The sequence below is a fragment of the Heloderma suspectum genome, chromosome 2 (assembly GCF_057233095.1).
Source record: "Heloderma suspectum isolate Gila_16-S chromosome 2, 16-S_ref, whole genome shotgun sequence".
Lineage (NCBI taxonomy): Eukaryota > Metazoa > Chordata > Lepidosauria > Squamata > Helodermatidae > Heloderma > Heloderma suspectum.
Window position 1 is genome coordinate 224,476,100 of NC_139459.1, and position 22,956 is coordinate 224,499,055.

General features: G+C 44.0%; 1 protein-coding gene across 4 annotated transcripts; it reads right to left on the reverse strand.

Annotated features, from left to right (window-relative positions):
- Positions 1–11,780: 11,780 nt before the first annotated feature.
- LOC146354130 (T-cell antigen CD7-like) lies at positions 11,781–19,250 on the reverse strand. 4 transcript variants are annotated; one of them, XM_084838243.1, is made up of 5 exons: positions 19,056–19,250; positions 15,605–15,943; positions 14,708–14,823; positions 12,956–13,034; positions 11,781–12,420 (listed from the first exon to the last, which is right to left on the reverse strand). In XM_084838243.1, the coding sequence occupies exons 1-5, from the start codon at positions 19,117–19,119 to the stop codon at positions 12,335–12,337; spliced, it is 684 nt and encodes a 227-aa protein (XP_084694369.1). In that variant the 5' UTR covers positions 19,120–19,250; the 3' UTR covers positions 11,781–12,334. The 4 variants fall into 4 exon arrangements, with proteins under 4 accessions (XP_084694369.1, XP_084694372.1, XP_084694371.1 ...); XM_084838246.1 differs by having other exon boundaries at positions 11,781–12,599; positions 12,693–13,034; XM_084838245.1 differs by having other exon boundaries at positions 11,781–12,599; positions 12,693–13,034; positions 15,605–19,244.
- Between the last annotated feature and the right edge of the window lie 3,706 nt (positions 19,251–22,956).

Here is a 22,956-nt window from a genome sequence, read left to right on the forward strand (position 1 = left end):
ATGCAAATAAACTATACTGTATACCTACTTTTGGGCCACTCTGTATATTACCTCCAGGTTTAGAAGCAGTATATCTCTCTAAATACCAGTTGCTAGAGAGCAAATGTAGGAAAAAACTATTACTATCATCATGTCCTGCTTGTCTGCTTCCCAGAGATATCTGGTTGGCTACTGTGGGAAATGGGATACTGGACTAGATAGGCCTTTAGTATGATCCTACACAGCTGTTTTTATGTTCTAACTAAGGATGGCATTCATTGCTTCAGTTGTTTTCTTATAAGTCTGCTAGAGAAAATTTGAGTCCTTTCATTCTTCTCCACCTTACTATCTGGAGTAGATACCCAACTGTGAGCTTGAAATAATATGTTGTTGTTGTTCAGTCGTTCAGTCGTGTCCAACTCTTCGTGACCCCATGGACCATAGCACGCCAGGCCTTCCTGTCCTGCGCTCTCTCCCGGAGCGTGCTCAAGTTCATATTCATTGCATCCGTGATGCTATCTAGCCATCTCATCCTCTGCCGTCCCCTTCTCCTTTTGCCTTCAGTCTTTCCCAGCATCAGGGTCTTTTCCAGAGAGTTTTCTCTTCGCATTAGGTGGCCAAAATATTGGAGCTTCAGCTTCAGTATCTGTCCTTCCAATGAGCACTCAGGGTTGATTTCCTTTAGGATGGACTGATTTGACCTCCTTGCAGTCCAGGGCACTCGTAAGAGTCTTCTCCAGCACCACAGTTCGAAAGCATCAATTCTTCGGCGCTCAGCCTTCCTTATAGTCCAGCTCTCACAGCCATACATTACTACTGGGAAAACCATAGCTTTGATTAGACGGACCTTTGTCGGCAAGGTGATGTCTCTGCTTCTTACTATGCTGTCTAGGTTGGCCATAGCTTTCCTCCCAAGGAAAAAGCGTCTTTTAATTTCATGGCTACAGTCACCGTCTGCGGTGATCTTGGAGCCCAAGAAAGTAAAATCTGTCACTGCTTCCATTTCTTCCCCTTCTATATGCCAGGAAGTGATGGGGCCAGATGCCATGATTTTAGTTTTTTTAATGTTGAGTTTCAAACCAGCTTTTGCACTCTCCTCTTTCACCCTCAACAAGAGGCTCTTTAGATCCTCTTCGCTTTCTGCCATTAGGGTGGTATCATCTGCATATTGGAGGTTGTTGATAATTCTCCCAGCAATCTTAATTCCGACCTGTGATTCATCCAACCCGGCATTTCTCATGATGTACTCTGTATATAAGTTAAATAAGCAGGGTGACAATATGCAGCCTTGTCGTACTCCTTTCCCAATTTTGAACCAATCGGTTGTTCCATGTCTGGTTCTTACTGTTGCTTCTTGACCCTCGTACAGGTTTCTCAGGAGACAGGTAAGGTGGTCTGGTACTCCCATCACTTTTAGAATTTGCCACAGTTTGTTGTGATCCACACAATCAAAGGCTTTAGCGTAGTCAATGAAGCAGAAATAGACGTTTTTCTGGAATTCTCTTGCTTTCTCCATGATGCAGCGAATGTTGGCGATTTGATCTCTAGTTCCTCTGCCTCTTCTAAACCCAGCTTGTACTTCCAGTAGTTCTCGGTTCGCATACTGCTGAAGCCTAGCTTGTAGGATTTTGAGCATCACCTTGCTGGCATGTGAAATGAGCGCAATGGTGCGGTAGTTTGAACACTCTTTGGCGTTGCCCTTCTTTGGAATTGGAATGTAAACTGACCTTTTCCAGTCTTGTGGCCACTGTTGAGTGTTCCAGATTTGTTGGCATATTGAATGCAGCACATTAACAGCATCATCTTTTAGGATTTTAAATAGCTCGGCTGGAATACTGTCATCTCCGCTAGCTTTGTTGTTACTAATGCTTCCTAAGGCCCACTTGACTTCACTCTCGAGGATGTCCGGCTCAAGTTCAGTGACCGCACTATCAAGGCTATCAGGGACATTCAGATCTTTCCTGTATAGTTCTTCTGTGTATTCTTGCCACCTCTTCTTAATCTCATCTGCTTCTGTTAGGTCCCTGCCTTCTTTGTCCTTTATCATGCCCGTCTTTGCACAAAACGTTCCCTTGAGATCTCCAATTTTCTTGAAGAGATCTCTAGTCTTTCCCATTCTGTTGTTTTCCTCGATTTCTTTGCATTGTTCATTTAAGAAGGCCTTCTTGTCTCTCCTTGCTATTCTCTGGAACTCTGCATTCAGTTGGGTATATCTTCCCCTTTCTCCCTTGCTTTTCGCTTCCCTTCTTTCGTGAGCTACTTGTAAAGCCTCATTAGACAGCCACTTGGCTTTCTTGCATTTCTTTTTCTTTGGGATGGATTTCGTTGCTGCCTCCTGAACAATGTTACGGACCTCCGTCCATAGTTCCTCAGGCACTCTGTCTATCAGGTCTAATCCCTGAAATCTATTCCTCACCTCCACTGTATATTCATCAGGGATATGATTTAGGTCATACCTGAACGATTTAGTGGTTTTCCCGATGTTCTTCAATTTCAGCCGAAATTTTGCAAGAAGCAGCTCATGATCTGAGCCACAGTCAGCTCCAGGTCTTGTTTTTACTGACTGTATGGAGCTTCTCCATCTTTGGCTGCAAAGGACATAATCAATCTGATTTCAATATTGACCATCTGGTGACGTCCATGTGTAGAGTCGCCTCTTGTGCTGTTGGAAAAGAGTGTTTGCTATGATCAGCATGTTCTCTTGGCAAAACTCTATTAGCTTTTGTCCTGCTTCATTTTGTACCCCAAGGCCATGCCTGCCTGTTATCCCGGTGATTTCTTGACTTCCTACTTTAGCATTCCAATCCCCTATGATGAAGAGGACATCTTTTTTTGGTGTTAGTTCTAGAAGGTGTTGTAGGTCTTCATAGAACCAATCAACCTCAGCTTCTTCGGCCTCAGTGGTTGGGGCATAGACTTGAATTACTGTGATGTTGAATGGTTTGCCTTGGATTCGTACTGAGATCATTCTATCATTTTTAAGATTGTACCCCAGTACTGCTTTTCCCACCCTTTTGTTGACTATGAGTGCTACTCCATTTCTTCTAAGGGATTCTTGCCCACAATAGTAGATATGTCAGTCACCTGAATTAAATTCGCCCATGCCTGTCCATTTTAGTTCGCTGATTCCCAAGATGTCGATGTTCAATCTTGCCATCTCATGTTTGACCACCTCCAGCTTACCTTGATTCATTGATCTGACATTCCAGGTTCCTAAACAATATTGTTCTTTACAGCATCGGATTTTCTTTTCACCACCAGACACATCCACAGCTGAGTGTCCTTTCAGGTTTGGCCCAGCCGCTTCACTCTTTCTGGCGCTACTTGGAAATACCCTCTGCTCTTCCCCAGTAGCATATTGGACACCTTCCGACCTGAGGGGCTCATCTTCCGGCGTCATATCTTTTAGCCTTGTGATACGTTCCATGGGGTTTTCTTGGCAAGAATACTGGAGTGGGTTGCCATTTCCTTCTCCAGTGGACCACATTTTGTCAGAACTCTCCACCATGACCTGTCCGTCTTGGGTGGCCCTGCACGGCATAGCTTATGGCTTCATTGAGTTACGCAAGCCCCTTCGCCACAACAAGGCAGTGATCCATGAAGGGGGAAATAATATGTAGGAACCTATATAGGAGTGCAAGTTACTGTTGTCATAAGAAATCACATGAGGACTGAATTTTAAGAGGAGTCTTGAGTTTTCTAGTACCTGGCAAGTCAAGAGAGAAATGGAGGCAGAAGAGCAGGAGAAATGGGTTCCTTTGTCCTGCCATCTCTCTATTTGGATAACAAGGGTTAACAGTGAGAGGGCTCTTGCATTTTTTAACAGTTGCATAGAAAGGAAGACTACACCTGGCTTCTCTTATTACTGCAGCGGTGTGATGGGGTAAGCTTCACATGATGGGATTCTTCCTTCTATGTAACTCTGAAAGGTAAAGATGTTCACTTTCTTCATCACACTCCTGCAATGCTAGGAAAGTCACACATTATTGAACTTTCCCTTCTATACAAAGTTAGTTAGAGGTCCTCTTGGGGCTAGAACTTTGGAAATGTAGTCTCACAGCTAGCAGCACCCACTGACCCTTCCCAAGGATATAGTTCAGGCAAGGGAGGCAACTCAGAGAAATTAGTGAGCAAAAAGCCATAGAGATAGAACAGCAAGCAAACCTGGGGTCCAGCCAGAGAAGAAAACATGTGCCTTTTGAATTGCTTCTTGTCATGCAGCTGCTAAAGCCATGTTGGAAGTCCATTGGGGGTGGGGGAAGTGGCAGGTAATCCTCAATTTGTTAATACGCCACAGAATAATTGCCAGTTCTGGACCAAAGTAGACATTATACATATAACATTGCCTCCATCCTCGGGAGGCTACAGTTTGGGGAGGCTAAAGTCAGGAGCTGAGGGCATTTCAGCTCCTGACTTTAGCCTAGAGTAATTAGCCTAGAGTAATAAAGGAACTGGCAGAAGAACTCTCAGAACCGCTGTCCGTTCTCTTTGAGAAATCATGGAGGACGGGGGAAGTACCAGATGACTGGAGGAGAGCTAATGTTGTCCCTATCTTCAAAAAGGGTAAAAAGGAGGAACCTGGGAGCTACAGTTTAGTCAGTCTGACATCAATCTCTGGGAAAATTCTGGAGCAGATTAGAAAGCAATCCATCTGTAAGCACCTTGAAAACAATGCAGTGATTACTCGAAGCCAACATGGATTTGTCAAGAACAAATCCTGCCAGATGAATCTGATCTCATTTTTTGATCAAGTAACCTCCCTTGTGGACTGTGGGAATGCCATAGACATCATATACCTCAACTTCAGCAAAGCGTTCGACAAAATGCCCCATGATATCCTGATGAGCAAACTAGCTCAAAGTGGGCTAGATGAAACAACGATCTGGGGGATCCACAGTTGGCTACAGAATCAGACTCAAAGAGTGCTTATCAATGGGACCTTCTCAAACTGGGGAGAGGTAACGAGTGGGGTACCGCAGGGCTCAGTCCTGGGCCCAGTGCTCTTCAACATTTTTATTAATGACTTGGAGGAGGAGGTGCAGGGAATGCTGATAAAATTTGCAGATGACACCAAATTGGGCAGGATAGCTAATACTTTGGAAGACAGAAACAAAATTCAAAGTGATCTGGATAGACTGGAGCGCTGGGCAGAAAACAACAGAATGACATTTAATAGGGATAAATGGCAAGTTCTGCATCTAGGAAAAAGAAACCAAATGCACATTTACAAGATGGGGAATACGTGGCTCAACAACACTACATGTGAGAAAGATCTTGGAATTGTTGTCGATCGCAAGCTGAATATGAGCCAACAATGTGATGTGGCTGCAAAAAAGGCCAATGCTCTTTTGGGCTGCATTAATAGAAGCATAGCTTCCAAATCCCAGAAAGTACTAGTTCCCCTCTACTCAGCACTGGTTAGGCCTCATCTGGAGTACTGTGTCCAGTTCTGGGCACCACACTTTAAGAAGGATGCAGACAAACTGGAGAGGGTTCAGAGGGTTCAGAGGAAGGCAACCAAGATGATCAGGGGACTGGAAACAAAGCCCTGTGAAGAGAGACTGAAAGAACTGGGCATGTTTAGCCTTGAGAAGAGAAGACTGAGGGGAGATATGATAGCGCTCTTCAAGTGCTTGAAAGGTTGTCACAGAGAGGAAGGCCAGGATCTCTTCTTGATCATCCCAGAGCGCAGGACACGGAATAATGGGCTCAAGTTACAGGAAGCCAGATTCCGGCTGAACATCAGGAAAAACTTCCTGACTGTTAGAGCAATACGACAATGGAACCAATTACCTGAGGAGGTGGTGGGCTCTCCCACACTGGAGGCCTTCAAGATGAGGCTGGACAGCCATTTGTCAGGGATGCTCTGACTTGGATTCCTGCAGTGAGCAGGGGGTTGGACTCGATGGTCTTGTAGGCCCCTTCCAACCCTACTATTCTATGATTCTATGATTCTGTGATTTACTTTGACCTTCACATTGGCTCTCTGTGAGAAGGAGTGCTGAAACTGCTGGTGGTACTGAATAACTCGAAGTTACCATGGCACCCAAACCAGTTAAGTCAGAGATCCCCAATGCGGCTACTATGGGTGCCATGGCATCTGCGGCTGTGGGCACCTCCAGTGGTGCCCGCAAATGGGTCCCCAATGTGGTGCCCACAGGCACCTGAAAATATATTTTTTATCCCCCCTCCCTTTTTTAAATATACATGCATGAAATGCATACCACTTTCTAGCAATTATGTATGAGCTTCAACAAAAGTGGAGCAAACATCCAAATAAGTACCAATTTGAAGGTGTCATCTATATGCCACCCCTTAAGGTAATCAAAATGTTGTAAGATCCTCAATCCATTGCATTTTAGGAGGTGAGTATTTATCCTTCCAGTGTTATAATATCAGGCTTTTAGCTGTCAAAAGAGTGCAGAGAATCCATTTATGCTGACCATTTGTTAATTTCCATGAAGCAAGTAAATAATTTAAAAGAACGTGTACATAAGTGAATATTAAACACTGTTCCAGTTCAATTTTTTTCCGGGTAATTACCTCCACGGTAAAAGAAGCAACTACTGGACACTGCTAAAACATATGCTTAAAAGAAGCATTGGGTGTATTGCACTGCCAGCAATTAACTACATTAGACAAACCCTTATTAAAGAGACATTATGGTGTCCAATAGACATGAAGCAAATGTTTTTGCTGAATAGGACAATGGCTCTCTTCACATGAGGTTTTTTCATGCACTCGTGGTCACTCACAGAAGTTTGCAGGTCCTTTTCATGATGTCGTCAACCTTCAGTGCCTCTCCCATTGTTTAAGTTTTATTCCACCCTTTTTTTTTATCGCTGAAAGTGCAGTAATAAATATAAACCGCCATCAAAGAGGTGATGTATTTCTGGAATCATGCAACATTGCAGCGCCATCTACTGGCTGTATAAATGAAACATATGGAACTTGCCCACAAAGGAAATGGCTAAAAAGGGCAGGGGGAGTGTGTGTATTGTGCTGAGCATAATACCACAAAGACTCCAGAAGAAGAAGCCCCAGTAAGAGTGAGGGATTTTTGCTTCATGTAGAGATATTCATAGCCTAACATCTATAGATGCAAAAGGTATATGCCAAAGTGGTGATCTACTAATTAGGCATTTTGTGGTGGTGTCCACAGCACTATCTCAAATTCCCAAATGTGCCCATGGGTCCAAAAAGGATGGGGACCCCTGTGCTAGGTAATGTCAGAAGAATGATTGTAGGAGGGATCAACGTATTCAATAAGAAATTCTAGAAAAGTATGTATATCCAAAATACACTAGGCCTGTTCAAACTGTGGCCCACCAAGCCAAACATAGCCCACCAGCAACATATTTTGTCCTGCTGGGTACATGACCTACCTGCTCCGTTCCCCATTTAACAGTCCCAGGCAGGCAGCAAAAACAGGAGACATGAGTCCCTGGCAGGCTACTATGCAAGACTAATGGGCTGTTGTCAGCTTGGTGGGTTATAAGTTGCTCATGCCTGAAATTTAAATATGCATGCAAAGCAGTGATGTGCACACTGTCAATGCTGCCTTGTTTCCAAAGATATGAATCCACAATGGGCCATAGGAAACCCAGCAAAGAAAGAAATAATGATTCACAGCCAATTCAGATCTAAAAGCAAAAGCAGCGTATTCAGAAGCACAAGCAGCTTGCATTTCGTATTTCAAGATTTTTTAGCACATAACATACAACCTTGAGAACCTTTGAACTCCAGATGATTACTAAAGCTCACATATCTCTCACCATGTGTAACCTCTGGGAAGCTGAATGGATTTTTAAAGTATACACTCATTCAACCAGATATCATGCTGTGTTTCTCTGGTCTAAAACATCTTAGAAACCAGATGTGAAAAGGTCTTTATAAATATGTCTCCAACACACTGATGCCTCTGAATGACACTGCAGCTGGCCCCATCAGTGCATTTTGTGATCAAAAGTTGTTTACTAGACTGGTGGAGCGTGAGGCAGGAAAGTGGGGTCTGTGGTCTCACTGCTGGCTGTGAATCCAGGAAGCCTTTGCTGTGAAACATACCCAAATGTCATTCAAACCCACCATCAGACTGCATAGCGCCTGCTCACCTTGCAAGGCTGTTTGCTCTTGCAACATGTAAAGTTACTATTCTGTATGCCAAGCCATGCAATTTATAGAAATTCTAATGCTCATTATATCTCTGAGTGACCTCGAAAGTTTGGAATTGTGGGTGGTGGAGCAGAAAGTGTGCTTTGCATCTCCTGTTTCCTGGCTTTTCCATTACATCCAAAATAATATATACTGATAGCTTTCTCAGATAAATAATTGACATTCCAGACTAGCTTGAGTGCTGGCCCTCATTTAGCAAAAATGGCACCATCCATGTACAAGAGGAGAAACCTGGCAGGAGGACCCCAAGATTTTCAGATAGATAGATAGATAGATAGATAGATAGATAGATAGACAGACAGATAAAGAAACCTTGGGGGAAACTACTCCCGAAACAAACAGCCCAATGAGGACTGAGCATACTCAGTGGGCACTGAATTTTCAAGGGCTGTTGTGAGGAAGCATTTAAAACCAGGGGGAGGGGGAGTGGAATCTGGAATGGAGTCCCTGGAATCCTGAACATAAGCCTTTTGTTGCATGTCCCACTTGTGCACTTTTGAATCTTTCTCCCACACCACATGGGGAGCACATTCATCTCACCAAAGAAGACAACAGAAGATTCTGTTCTGATTGTGGAAAACTGCAGGGAAGAGAAGATGTGAAGAAATTGTTTCTTCCACATCTCCAAGTGTCTCAAGGCTCTCTATCTGACCCTTGTCAGTGTACTGAGGAAGCCGTTGTCTTTCTAGTCAGTGTCACTTTCATGCCAGGACTGTTCAGCAGTTACAAAGCAGCTAGGACCTTCCCAGAAACTGTCTCCTTCGTAGGGAGTTTGCAGATTCCCAGCACTCTAGGCTGAAGGTTTGTTTATTTATTTATTTCTATACCACCCAATAGCCGAAGCTCTCTTCACATGGAGCTCTTATCCTGCTATTGAGATTGCTCATTCACAGACGTTTGCGGGTCATTTTCATGATGTCATCAACCTCCAGGGCACATCCAGAGATATTTCCTGGTTATTCCATGTTAGAAAGATCCAGAGAAAATGAGGTATCAAAAAATCTCAGATTGTTACACTATTAAAATAGCCACTAGATGGCACTGTTTCATTGAGTTCTATGGAATCTTGAAAATTAAATGCTTCCCCTCTCAGCAATCACCTGGTTACTATCTGGGAGCCTGCTGTAACAGCAGAAAGGCTCCACAATGGTAGGACTGCGGATTTTTCTTTAATGTAAAGGCTGAGTTGCTGCTGGGAATTTGTGATGCTTTCACCAGCAAGCACATTCACTGTGTTTGTGACTGCTGTGTAGAGAATGCTGCTGCTGTACATGTCACAGGCACTCGGAATACATCCAGCCAGAGGGCTCCTAGCATTAGCAACCACAAGGAATTGTGCAGCTGTTTTGCCTTCTCTTCCTTAACAGATTTTCTGCATTAAGTAAAAAGACAAAAGAAGTGGTGGGGAAACACGGGGGGGGGGGTCCCAAGTAGAAGGCAACGATGTCTGGACCCCTCGTAACATTCTGTGAATGGTACTTGACTCCCCAGGAGCTAAGTAGATCTATGCTGACGTACGTGATAAGTGTTGGAGATGTGCTTTGGCAAAAGCAAATACGTTTCATATTTTTTGGTCATGCCTAAGAATCAGAAGTTACTGGTGCTAACCTTTAAAGAAATTAAAGATATGACAGGAAATGATATACCATCCGATCCATTGGTAGGTCTACTCTGTTATCCTAAGGCAGGGATAGGGCACCACCAGCCTGCAGACCCTTCGGTGGGCCCTGCACCACATTTTCCCCAAGCCCCCCCTCTTCCCAAGCCCCACCTCCTGGAGGCTACAGGGGCTTGTGGAGCGTGTGAGGAGGGGAATCCCCTTGTTTTCTCCCATCTTTGATTAGAGATAACAGAGGGATTCCCTTTGCTTACTGCACTGCTTGTCCTCCCAAATGGCAGGGGGAGCAGTGTTCTAACTGCTTTGCCCACACATGTCCTCCCTAACGGGGAGGAAGAGGCATGGGTGAAGTGGCAAAGTGGCCCTGGCCGCTGCTGGACTTCTCCAGCCACCTCGGTCAGCGAGGATTCAACTGCACTGCACCTTTCCCCCTTGGGAAGGATGTAGCATGGGCAAAGTGGCCCTGATCGAGCTGGTGGCTAGAGAGCTCCTCGAGCTGCTTGCTAGAGAGCTCCTCTAGCTGCTAACATGGCCAGGGCAGCTTCGCTATGTGTGAGTTTCCCCAGCCACTCCCCAGCTGGCACTTCAGGCATGGACCAGATGATGTCAGGGGCATGGTTATGCCCCCTGACATCATCTGGCCAACAAAAGGCTGCGTGAGGGGACATTTGGCCCCCCACCCCAAAGCCGTTCCCCTCCCCTAGTATGAGGACATCGAAATGGCTGTGCATATGTTAACAGCAGCTCATATGAACATTGTTTATAACTGGAAGAAAACTAGTTCCCCGTTACTTGATAAGTAGATTAATAGGCTATGAGATATATGACCATGTTAACTAACATAGTTAGAGTTAGGGAAGGGAGACAACAGGGAAATATGTTTATAGAAAAGTGGAGTCTGTTCATCTCCTTTTGGAATAATAAGGTCCAGGATAATATTAATCCATATGTATTGCTGGGTACAATTTAATGTTTAAACATTATATTTATGTAGTTCATATTTATTTGATCTACTTGTATAATATTACTATTATAGGTATATTCTTACAGTATTGATATTTAGCTATTTATATTTTAATTGTTTTCCAGCTTGAAGTTGCAGAATTATTTTGATAGACAGTTTATTGTAATGATTTGTAATTTATTTAAAATTATAGAGACAGAGATATAGAGATAGGTAACCTGCATGAACGAGGCAGGATGATAGTGTCATAAAAGCCTAGGCTGAAAGCATCCTTTTTGTTTAGTGACCATGTCATCATTGGTATTCTGTTTCACGGTTCCTCTCATCATTTAAGTATTTTCTAATGTACTTTTTTAACCACTTAAAAATGACTGCTCATTTCTCCTGCTTCACCAAATGTAATGCTGATGAAGCAGGGGAAGTGATCAGTCTTTTTAAGTGATAAAAAAAAAACATTATATTTTAAAATACTTACATGATGGGAGAAACTGTGAAATGGGATACTCATGATGACATGGACACAGGACACTAGACAATACGTGCCAGTGATATCTACAGCAGCACCATTATACATTAACCCTGGGATTGTATAATGGTTATCATGTACAGGCAGCAACTTCATTGGTCCAAAGCTTTCCCTGTTTGTTCAGACATGCGGTTCATATCTTGCACAAGTAAACAGTTGCACAACTCTTGCAAGAAATTATCATCCATACATATAATTGCTACCCCGGTTAGGCCAGCATTTACTGAAAGACAAACAGACATGGAGGGGAAAAGAAAAGGCACAACACATAATCAAATCACAGAGCTAGGCAGAACCCTAGGAGATCAATGTGAGGTGCTCTGGGCCAAAGTATGCCATAAGCAGAACTGTTGCACACACACCACTATAAGACATCTGCAGAACACACAGCCCCTGATGACACAAACAAGTGGACCAAGCCATACATTGCAGGAAAAAAAATAAACATACAATCACTTGCCAATTTTACCAGGAAGGCACAGAGGAGAGGGGAAACCCAATAATATCATGGCAGGCTGAACATGGACAAATCCCATCCATTGATAAATGTTTATTATTGCATAGGTCCACAACACCCAATATCCTGTACAGAAATATGAGGAAAAACAGATGACAGAATGTAAAGAAAAAAGGAACAACTAGGATATTCTGTGGTGAGACAGAGCCTTAGAATATAGATTTCTGGGAGAGTTCTTACTTGATATCTTTATAGTACATTCTGGCAACACCATCTGGGATGTAAACATATTTATTTATTTGATTTATACCCTGTCTTTCTACTAAAAAATGGCACTCAAGGTGGCTTATGCATAAACTAAGAAGCCTTCCTATGCTGACCCCCCCCCACACACACCCTTCTTAAAATTGTCATTAATTCTAAAAAAATAATTATATTATACAATATGCAGACAAAACACATCATTCCAATAATCTTCAAAATAAATGTCCAGATAAGCATAAACTGTAATGGAATACATAATAATAATAATAATAATAATAACCCATTACAAAATATATTCCATATTTTATTAACATAAAGTTTTAATAAAAATGTAAAGGAAATTAGTACCTCACTTTAGGACATATTAAATCCTTTCAACAATAATTCATAAAAAACACTTTTAACTTTTTTAAAAAAGCAGGAGTAGGCAAGTTGTGGCGCTCCAGGTGTTTTGGACTGCAACTCCCATCAACCCCTGCCAGCATAATCAATGTTGAAGGATGAAGGGAGTCACAATCCAACAATATCTGGAGGGCCACAAGTTGCCTTCTCCTGCTTTAAATGTATCCTATATCTGCCTGTTCTCTTTTATTCTAATATAATGAGTTAGGGTGCAATCCTATGCATGTTTGGACAGAAAAAAGCTGGGTGGGGATTGTAGGATTTCTTCTGTCTAAACATGCATAGGATTGCTCCCTTAATTTAGCGTCACTATCAGTCCCATGTTTGATCATACCAGTCTTTCACAGAAGAGCATTACTGAGATCTCCAGTTCTTTGCATACAATATCCTATCAACAGCAAACATATAAGATAGGGGTTGGGAGAGAAACTCATTCAGTTCAGTTCACATTTGTAGACTGTCAAAGTAAATTGCAAATACTGAAACAATTATAAAATTGTATTTGAATTTTGGCAGATTTCAGCTGTATTATTCATTCCATTCCGTAAGGATTTGGTTTAACCACGATGTTGCGCCTCAGGCTGTAAGTCATGTCTTCATAGACTGTAGTTTGTACTTCCTTTCCCTTTCCTTTTTTGCAGTATTTCTTGATCTGTTAAAGACAAAGAAAACAGGTAGAAATTAAGATGTATTGCTCAGGAAGGATCCCTGCCAAAGTGCTATTGATTTTGACCTTGCTATATTGGAAAGAATCTTCAACGTATCTCCTCTTGGATGGAATTGCTTTCTGACCAGCCCACTATCAGCAGCCCGGGGGAGGGGGAGGGGAGGTGGCTGGGCGTGTTTGGATTTGATCCCTGTCAAATAGGGGGAATAGGACAAAACAAAGAATAGTTGTGGTCTCCTTTATAAAGCCCAGTAGTGAAATTTTGTACTGCTGCAGCACTTTGGAGAAACCGTCTTCACATCTGCCGCAGTCTGAAGAAGCCTGCGGAAACCAACAAGGCTTTACAGTTTTCCCAGATTTCTTTGGATTCCATGCTGAAGAGAGGAAAAAACTTCCTCTGTTTCACAGCTGGGTGGTGGGGGGGTCGTTTTTAAAATTGCAGCACTGGCAGGAGACTGACAAGGGCCACAGGGGTCTGACAGGCCAAATTGGATACAGATAAAACATTAGTACTTGGCAGCCTACATCTAACACTATTGTGCTGCAATTGCAATGGAAGCTAAAAACAGAATAGGATCATAATAAATACGCACTTGGTGGGGATGGGGGGACAAGCCAGGATGACCCTGGGAAAAACACAAGAATGCAACAGTTTGGGATGAACATCACCTATATAGTCAGGAATACATTAGCGAGTGAACAGTGTTAATAATGGAGAAAACAGCTTGTGTGGAAGCACCCTTCTTTTAAATAAAGACATAACTATTTTACTCAGTGTTAACGATTACAGAGCAAAAGCCTTGTTTATTCTGTTAAACTGGGATAATTCTGCACTCCCAGCCCGTGAATGTATCTTGATGTTGTTTTAAATATCCAGATTTCTTCTTCTTTTCCTTTTTTTTTTTTTTTTAACTTGCACCATTGAGTTCATGTGAGCCCATTCCAGTCCTGAAATTGTTACAGAATAATCATGATATTGAGACCAGGAGATCATTCATCTGGGAATGCATCTGGATTCATGAAGATCCACAATTAGACAGACATCCCAGGATACTAACAATTATGGGGGAGAAGAAAGTCGTTTAGATGTTACTTTGGAGCATTTCGTGATTGGGGTAAGGTTGGATGGGGGAGAATTTAGTTTGGTCCACGTTTTTAAGCAAACTGACCTAATTCACACTTCCTGGACTAACATATGTAATGGAACACAGAACATGCTTCTCCAGATTTTGCGATGCAGTTCTCAGATCAAAAGTTGGGTACAAGAATGTGGACTTTCGGTACAAAAATGCATATATAAGGGAAGTTGCCTTTAAAACTGCATATATTAGGGGAAATTGCCTTCAAAATAATACATATGGGGAAGATGCATTTAGAAATGCATATATTAGGAGAAATTGTGTATAAAATGCATATTAAGAAAAAATTGGTACAAACTTAAATTTGAATTTTTGTGTGATTTTTTTTTAAAATCGCAGACTGGTGCAGACATCAGACAAAACAGACTTGTGATTCAATTACATGCAAATCTGACACAAACCAGATTGATTCATCCATCCCTAGATTGGGATACATTTTTTCTGGAAGAAAACACATCTGTAAGATTAAAAGACTGGTGGATCTCACCTAACATAAACAGTAGTATTAGCCATACTCACATCTGCACGAGACAGGATCAAATATCCCAGTGCCAAAACCAAGAGCAGTGACAGAAAGATTAGGGCATACAGCATCCAAGGTGATGAAGAACTCTTTGTTAGCTTCATATTTGATGCTGCTTTAGTAGAAGAAAATGGGAAAATCTTTTATCATGTTACATTGCATGTTAGCCTATTCTGAAAGAGTGAACAAGGAACCCATTTGCTATGCTGCAATTATGTGTTTAACATTTGTCATATTTAATTTTCCTCAGTAAATTTCCCAAATCTATTATATCTAGGATATAAATGTCTAATACCATGATGGATAGAACAGTGAATGTTTCATTAATCAACATTATCTTTCCTCGCCCACCTAACCCCTCTTTTCTCAAAATAGAACATTCTCTCATTGACACTTGATTTTGAGGCATGCTCACTGATGAGGATATCAGACTTGTTAGGGTATATCCTCAATAGAAAGAAAACTGAAATTGGGTGAGTGCATAGTTCAAGACACCCTGATTACTAGGAAAATTCTGATAATGGGGCACTTTTTATGTTTTAGACCAATCTCACAATTAGAATATAGGAAGATCTAAAAATAGTTTGCGCTTCTGAAAAACTCATAGAAATGCTCTCCTTGGACTTACTTCTTCAATAGCTGTGACTGGACAATTACCATAATAATGCTCAGTCTCTCCTTAAACGAATGGGTTGGGATATGTAACTGTTTCACGTGTGGAAGGCTGATGTATATACACACACATACACTTTGCTAGATATTTGTTTTTCTATTTGGAAACAAAAATAAAAATATATATATTCTGCTATGCCCTTTACCTGTTCAACTAATTACTGCTGTCATGCTGTCTTCCTTCTCTTTGTATTTGAAAGAGGAACTGAGAACGCACCCACCTTTTGCTATCACAACAATGCTGCTACGATTCATGACCTTGGTCTCCATGTCTATTTGCAGAACTGCTGCCCGACACAAGTAGACATCAGTGTCATTCTTCTTCATCTGTTGCAGCCTTATTGTTGCTGTGTTATTCAGCTCAAAGTATTCAGTGCGATTTTCATAGTCACGATGTACTCTCTGGGTTTTACCATGCATAGCGTACAGCACTTCCATGACCTCTCCAAGGGTTCGTTGCAGAAAGAGCCCCTGGATCGGATGGTTAAACTCACAGGTAATAGTGACAGAGTCCCCTTCGTCAGCCGTTATAACCATTAGCTCTTCTTTGACCATGTTTTCTGGGACGAAAAGAAGGGAATGAAGAAAGATTGCAGAACAGACAGGCCTTGTGACTGAAGACTTTGAGCACATTGTGGTGAAAGGATGATATTTTTCTCCTATTGACTTGCCCCATTGACTTCAAAGGGTCTTAACAGTCATGGACTGCATCCTGTATGCATATATTCAGATTTACTAAATCCAAATACTGAAACCAGGCAGGACCTGAGGGCCAGGTCAATTTGAGGTGACTCCGTCAGGCAAGCAACAGCAACAGCAGCCCCCTCCTTCTATGCCTCCTGGATATTCCCCTCGGTTGGAAGAAGGAGCGGGGTGTGCCATACAGTCTATCCTGCATACCCTAACCTAGCCTGCTGCCTTCAGATACTGTGGAGGACACTATCACATTGCTAGTATTGGAGTTAGGCTCCACTGCCAGCCTGGCTGGCTTCTATATGTGGAAAAGGGGATGCCATTTTGTCCGTTGTCTCAGGCAGCAACATGTCTTGGGCCAGCAATGCTGAGAGCTTTTACAGTCATTTCAGTCTTTGAGAAACCATGGAAGACTTTTCGCTCTTGAGATGCAGGGCCTACAGATTCCTCCAGGCTGTGGTACCACTGCTCAGAATTCAATTCAGCCCTCTCACAGCAATCAGAAGTTGAACGTGTCCTTCTTGCCAACACCAGCATTCCTACTGAGCTTTATGTGTAAATGTGCTTATGTGGCTGTCATGGGTAAATACTGAATAGTCCCTGCAGCAGCATCATTGGTAGGAGACAGACAGATACAGTCACACACATGCAAACACATGCGCACACGCACACACACACACACACACTTGCACGCACATTCTTCCATGTTTAATTTTTGTGTTTGTAAAATTAGTTTCCAGTACTTCTCAGACTGAGTTCTTCTGTGCTGTGCTGCATGACTACTCATGTAGCATTTAAAAGAAAAACAAATGCAGTATTTGAACAAGGTGATCCCCCCCCCTTTTCCTAAGAACTGCCTACCATTTGAGAACATTTTTTTTTTCTTGAAGGATGCCACCCCCTGCTATACAGTTCAAACACTGGAGTATGACCCTTCCAGTTTTACTTGCCTAGCGAACGGGATTTTCCTGTGTTGAATTTGTTGCTGAGGCAAATTTTGGAAGTGCGATTCTGCTTGGAAACAAAACACATACTCCCTGAGTGCCTTGTTTCCCTCAAAATCACCATGAATTTGGCTGTGCTGGCAAATGTGGTGGTGGCAGCAGCAAATACAGCAGCAGTGGGAGTGGGGTGCAGCCCCAGGTGGGTCCTGCACCCACTGACCCCCGGAGGTTGCCCACCTCTGTTCTAAATGGTCTGGGCCCAGCTTATAAAGAGTGCATCTTCCTTTAACGCTTGAGTGCTCATGAAGACTTTCGGTGCTATGTTCATCATGCCATGACTGTTTCTCTTTCACAGAATTTTATGGGGGTTCAATCATCATCGTGTTCCACTTACAATCTTCCCATGTTTCCCTACCACTTCTTCCATCTTTTTTCTTACTACAGAAAATCCATTAAGGAAAGAAGTCAGAATAGCTGCACAATGCCTTCTAATTGGTAGTGCTAGATGCTCTTCGTCTGAAAGCACCTTTGAAGGAAAGAATGGGGATTTAAAAACAAATATGAACTGTGTGCATGACGGAGTGAGCTCCTGTCTTCAGTCCCAGCTCCTGCCAACCTAGCAGTTCGAAAGCAAGAAATTGCAAGTAGATAAATAGGTACTGCCTCAGCGGGAAAGGTAACAGCATTCCGTGCACCTCGGTGTTCAGTCATGCCGGCTACATGACCACGGAAGCGTCTTCGGACAGCGCTGGCTCTTCGGCTTAGAAACGGGGATGAGCTCCACGCCCTAGAGTCGGACACAACTGGTTGGGGACACCTTTACCTTTTTATGAACTCCTGCATTCAACTATTAAGATCTGGGAGTGAAGACCTATTCTCTCAACCCAGCAACTGCAGTCTGTGCATTCCAAAGATGGAATGGCTCCCAAAAGAAGCTGACCAGAGCCCAACATCAGTATTATTTAGGAAGAGCCTAAAGGGTTTACTTTAAACACATTTTTTTTGCTTAGAAGTATAGATCTGCCTTCTGTTGTGTTCACTTGAGTGTTTGATTTCCATTACTGTATTATATTGTATTATTTCATTGAGTGGTCTATTGAATTCATTTCATGCATTTATATTACTCTAAGTAGCCTTTGATTTCTATAAGGTAGGAAAGGTGAAGTATAAACTTTAGGAATAAATAAAATATAACTTTCAGGATTATTTGTTTAACCCATTTTGCGATGGAAAGCTCCTTTAGCTATATAGCTACGGAATTTCTAATGAAGGATTCAACATTTCAGGAGGGAAAAATTAGACCCAATGGGGCTAACTCTCATGGCAATTTGGGGATACTTTTTTCTAGGGAGATTGACCTTTTCTTTACAAACCCTATTTAAATCACCATGTAGCCACTAACTGTGTTCATAGGCACAGGTTTCGGAATGAATAATAGTTAATGTGGCCTGCACCACTTCCCCCCCAGCCCTGTTTTTTGCAGACAGCCAACTGTGAGGTATTGGGCTCCTGGCTGTGTAGTCAGTGTATGCAGACTACTGGCTCTCATGTAATTTTAAAACCAGTGAGAGAAAGAAAAAATCAGCTGGATTTTTTCCATAAGTCCCCACTCCATCCCCACCAAAGATCACGTTAGTTGGTGCCTCTATTAACATTGTCTCAGCAGAGAATCAGAATCATCACAATAAACGCGCTTTTTAAAAACCATGCTTAAACTGCCCATTTTTATTTTAAAGAAAAGCAATTGCATGACCCCAATCCTGAACATGCACCTAGTCCAGATTGGGTCGTGCAGCATTACCTGTTAAAAACCACGATCTCTGTCACCTGCTCTTTGCCCCCAAAGGGACCATATACTGCAAACAGCCCCTTCAAGGGTAAACAGCAACCAGGGGAGGTGATTTGGGTTAGGGAATTGCTGTGGGGCCTGATCCAGAATCGGTGGATTCTCAGATTTTGAATTTGATGTCCAAATCCAAAACAATGGAGCAAAGTTATGGAAGACCCCCACCCCATGCCCCGGTCTTATGCTTACCTTTTGAGGCTAGGGTTCCAAAGAAAAGCAGGAAGAAAAAATACCTTGTAAGCATCCGGGACATTTTTCAGAAACTTCCCTCTCAAACTCTATTTCTGCATGAAAACAGATGCTCTGCAGCAGAGCAAACTAGCTCCCCACATTTGCTCTGTAAGTCAAATGATGTTCAACCAAACAGCAAGTCTACCGAATGATGAGAACCACATCATGTGCATATGCAGATGTGGTGGGCGTGGGGAAGGCAATGAGCCACAAGTTAAGAGCCAGTTCATAGGAACATTTGAAAAACAAAAATAGATCAGGCACCAGTGGCCCATCTAGACTGCTGATTTAATGTGGAGGGAGAGCACTTTGGGGTCATTTGCAACACATGATATTGTTGCCAATCTGCAGCAACCCTGCAGATTCCCTCTGGAAAGGGTACATTTTCACAAAGTACTTTTAGTCTGTTTGTTTCCCCTTAATGTGGCTCTCATGTGGTTCAGCTGTTTTGTGCCTCATTCCTCTGGATTAAATCCGGCATGATGGGTATGCCGAGGGGTGTGTCTTTCACATGGCTGTGACCTCGGTCAAGGGGTGGAATCAATCAATCAATCAATCAATCCATTTATTTTATTACGGTCATAGAGCAGCAAGAAGGGGTGGAACCATCCCTGTTTCCCCCGTTGTTGTACTTTCCCACCATTTTGCAGTAGCCTGTGCAGATAGAGGTTGGGTTTCTTTACTTTGCCACTCACTGTAAATCATTCTTCTTTCCTTCTCCACCCATCCCCCTGAAGTAAACGCTCTGCGTTTAGCTGCCTAATTTTCTAAAATCCCTAAATCTCTAAGTCTCTAAACCTCCAAAATCCTCAAATCATTAAATCACAAGATCGCTAATTTATTATAGTACTGAAGCCCTATACTGCTAAGTTGCTTTACAGTGAAACTGCTATAGCACTTTACCGCTAAAGTGTCAAAGTGGCACCTGGAGCTTTCTCCCGCTTTCGCACTTTAGCAATATGGTGATATACTGTCGATCCATATGCACAATATTGCTGTATGGTTCCATCTCACAGTAGGGACATAGAAATCTAATTTCTGTGGAGACTGGCAGACTGCAGAGACTGGCTGTGGAGACTGGCAAGCACATTTGTTGGTGGGTTGTAGGGAAACTTCTAGAGAAAAGGCTGTGCTTCTTTTCTCTGGATGCCTGATTTCCCTTACATTTCCTTTCCCTGATCAGGGGAAAGAGGGGGGTGGGGACCAAGCCTCTCATACGTGATTGATGACTAGGGGTGTACGGATTACTTACCCCGTTCTGCTGGGGCCATCCACTGGTGGGGGGGATCCATCCCTCTCCAGCCAGCTCCTCCCTGGGAGGAGTCCGCAGAGCCCGCAGAGCCGCTGGCCGGGGCTGCCCGCAGCTGGACTTCCGTCTGCTGCTGGGCTGTGGCCGCAAATGGTGGCTGCTGTAGCGGCCGCCATTTGCGCCCCTGTGGTAGTCATGATAGGCTACATATATATTTACGTAGCCTATAATGGCAAAAGGCAGGAACGCAAATGGCGGCCGCTACGCCATTTGTGTCCCTGCCTTTTGCCATGATAGGCTATGTAAATATATACGTAGCCTATCACGGTTACCGCAGGGACGCAAATGGTGGCCGCTATGCCAATTGCATCCCTGCATTAGCCGTGATAGGCTACGTATATATTTACATAGCCTATTAGGGCAAAAGGCAGGGACGCAAATGGCATCCCTGTGTTAGCCGTCATAGGCTACGTAAATACTTATATAGCCTATCACGGCTAGAGAGGAAATGGCGGCTACAGACTGGGGCAGCCATTTGCGCAGCAGCATCCATCCCGGGTAAATTTCGCAGGGTGGTGGTGGGGATTGCTCCGTTCCGCCATGGACACCGGGGGGCTGGATTCTAAAGAATCCGGCCTCACTGAAGTCCGTGGTGGAATTCTCTAACATTGATGATGTCCATTTTGACTGGTGGGGCTCTACTAGGGATGGCGGAGAATTTCTCCCCGAAACTTCGGGGGGCTGAGCACCAACATGTTCGGCCCCCCGAACAAGTTTCGGGGAGAAATTCTCCGCACCCCCCCACCCCCCCCACACCCCCCCCGGGACGGGACTTACCTTTGCCGAATGTCCCTCCTGGCGGCGGGTCCGGCCGGCGGTTTGGCGGGTGTTAGTCCAGGGCAGGAGTGGCAGCCGGTCTTTTGACCGGCTGCCGCTGCCGCCATTGCAATAAAAGAAAAAAAAATGCCCCCGTGATAGGCTACGTGACGATTAACGTAGCCTATCATGGCTAGATCTGCAAAGTCAGCCGTGATAGGCTACGTAAATCGTCACGTAGCCTATCATGGGTGACTTTAAAAAAAAAAAAAAAAGCGCGTACAGATAATGGCAGCCCCCATAGGGAGCCGCCATTGCTGTTCCTTATTTGGTCGCTGTAGTCTACGTAAAGATTTACGTAGACTACAGCAACCAAATAAGGAACGCGAATGGCGGCTCCCTATGGGGGCCGCCATTCGCGTATGCGCTTTTTTTTTTTTGAAGTCACCCGTGATAGGCTACTTGACGATTAACGTAGCCTATCACGGCTGACTTTGCAGATCTAGCCGTGATAGGCTACGTTAATCGTCACGTAGCCTATCACGGGGGCGTTTGTTTTTTTTTTAAAAAAAACTTTTGTGTTTGCGGCCAGGCGAGGCGAGGCGCCTCCTCCCCAGCCTGAATTTCGGCCGGGCGAGGCGGGAAGCCTCCCCCCCGGCCTGAATTTCGGCTGGGCAAGGCGGGAAGCCTCCCCCCCCGGGCTGAACTTTGCGGGGGGAGCAGCAAAGCGCCTTCCCCCCACCGCGAACAAGCTTCGAGGACAGGTAAGTGACTTTCGTCCACCCCTAGGCTCTACTCACCCCACCCCAAAGTAAAGCAAATTAGAGTGCAGTGTGAGCTGTGAAAGTGGCTGCTTTGGGAGGGGTTCAGTCTGCTTTTTTCAGTGTGCCACTGATGGTCCAAAACCAATTTCAGGAAAAAGCGGGAAAAAGCTGAAAGTGATTCTCAATGCATTTCCCCAGAAGATGGTCCCCAGGACTTGTGCTGGTAAAATAGTGATAGCCCCCCCAAATGCACTAAATTCCACTGAGGCCCTTCTCCAGATGCCTCCTTTATCAGAGGTACATCATTCAGCTACAAGGGAAAGGGCCTTCTTAGCAATGGCACCCTAGTTCTGGAATGCCCTCCCCAAAAGGCTCACCTAACACCCACATTGCAATCTTTTTTGCACCAAGCAAAAACATGTTTTAAACAGCCCGGTATTTTTATCTGCTGAAACTAATGGTTTGCTTTTAAGGATTTTGGCTGCAGTTTTCATTATGAATTGTATTATGGGATGTCAATTTTAGGACTGTGAATGGACCCCCTGATCTGACTCGGAAGCCACAAAGTGGCTTGAGCGAATTCGGGGGGTCCCTGACCTGCCTCGACTCTGAACCTGAAGCAGGATTCAGATGGCTGAATCCTGCTTCATGCCCCCCCGACGCCCCCACACAATCCCCAAGCTCCTTGACTGGGCTACTGTCGCCGCCGCCATCGCTGCTGCCAGCTCCTGAGCCCTGGACGCATGCTGGCTCTTGGTGCAGGGTGCTGCCATTTTAAAAATGGCGACACCCTGTGCCAAGAGCCGGTGCGCGTCCAGGGCTCAGGAGCTGGCGGCAGCAGGCGGAGGCAAGAACAGCGGAGGCGGCAGCGATGGAGGCAGCAGTAATGGTGGCAGCAGCACCGATGACAGCGATGCTGAAGCTCCGAAGCACACCGAAGCACTCCGGAAGGCCCTCGCCTCACTTTGGGACGCTTCATGCCCCCCCCTTTGCCTCAGAAGGGACCCGAAGCGGCCCACTTTGACTCGGC

Bases quoted from the DNA above. Each gene is read 5' to 3' on its own strand.
- LOC146354130 (XM_084838243.1), bottom strand. From the start codon at position 19,119: ATGTCCCGGATGCTTACAAGGTATTTTTTCTTCCTGCTTTTCTTTGGA. The intron at 15,944-19,055 runs GTAAGCATAAGA...TTTTCGTCCCAG, and splicing joins TGGAACCCTAGCCTCAAAAG to AAAACATGGTCAAAGAAGAG. The intron at 14,824-15,604 runs GTGGGTGCGTTC...CTACTAAAGCAG, and splicing joins CATTGTTGTGATAGCAAAAG to CATCAAATATGAAGCTAACA.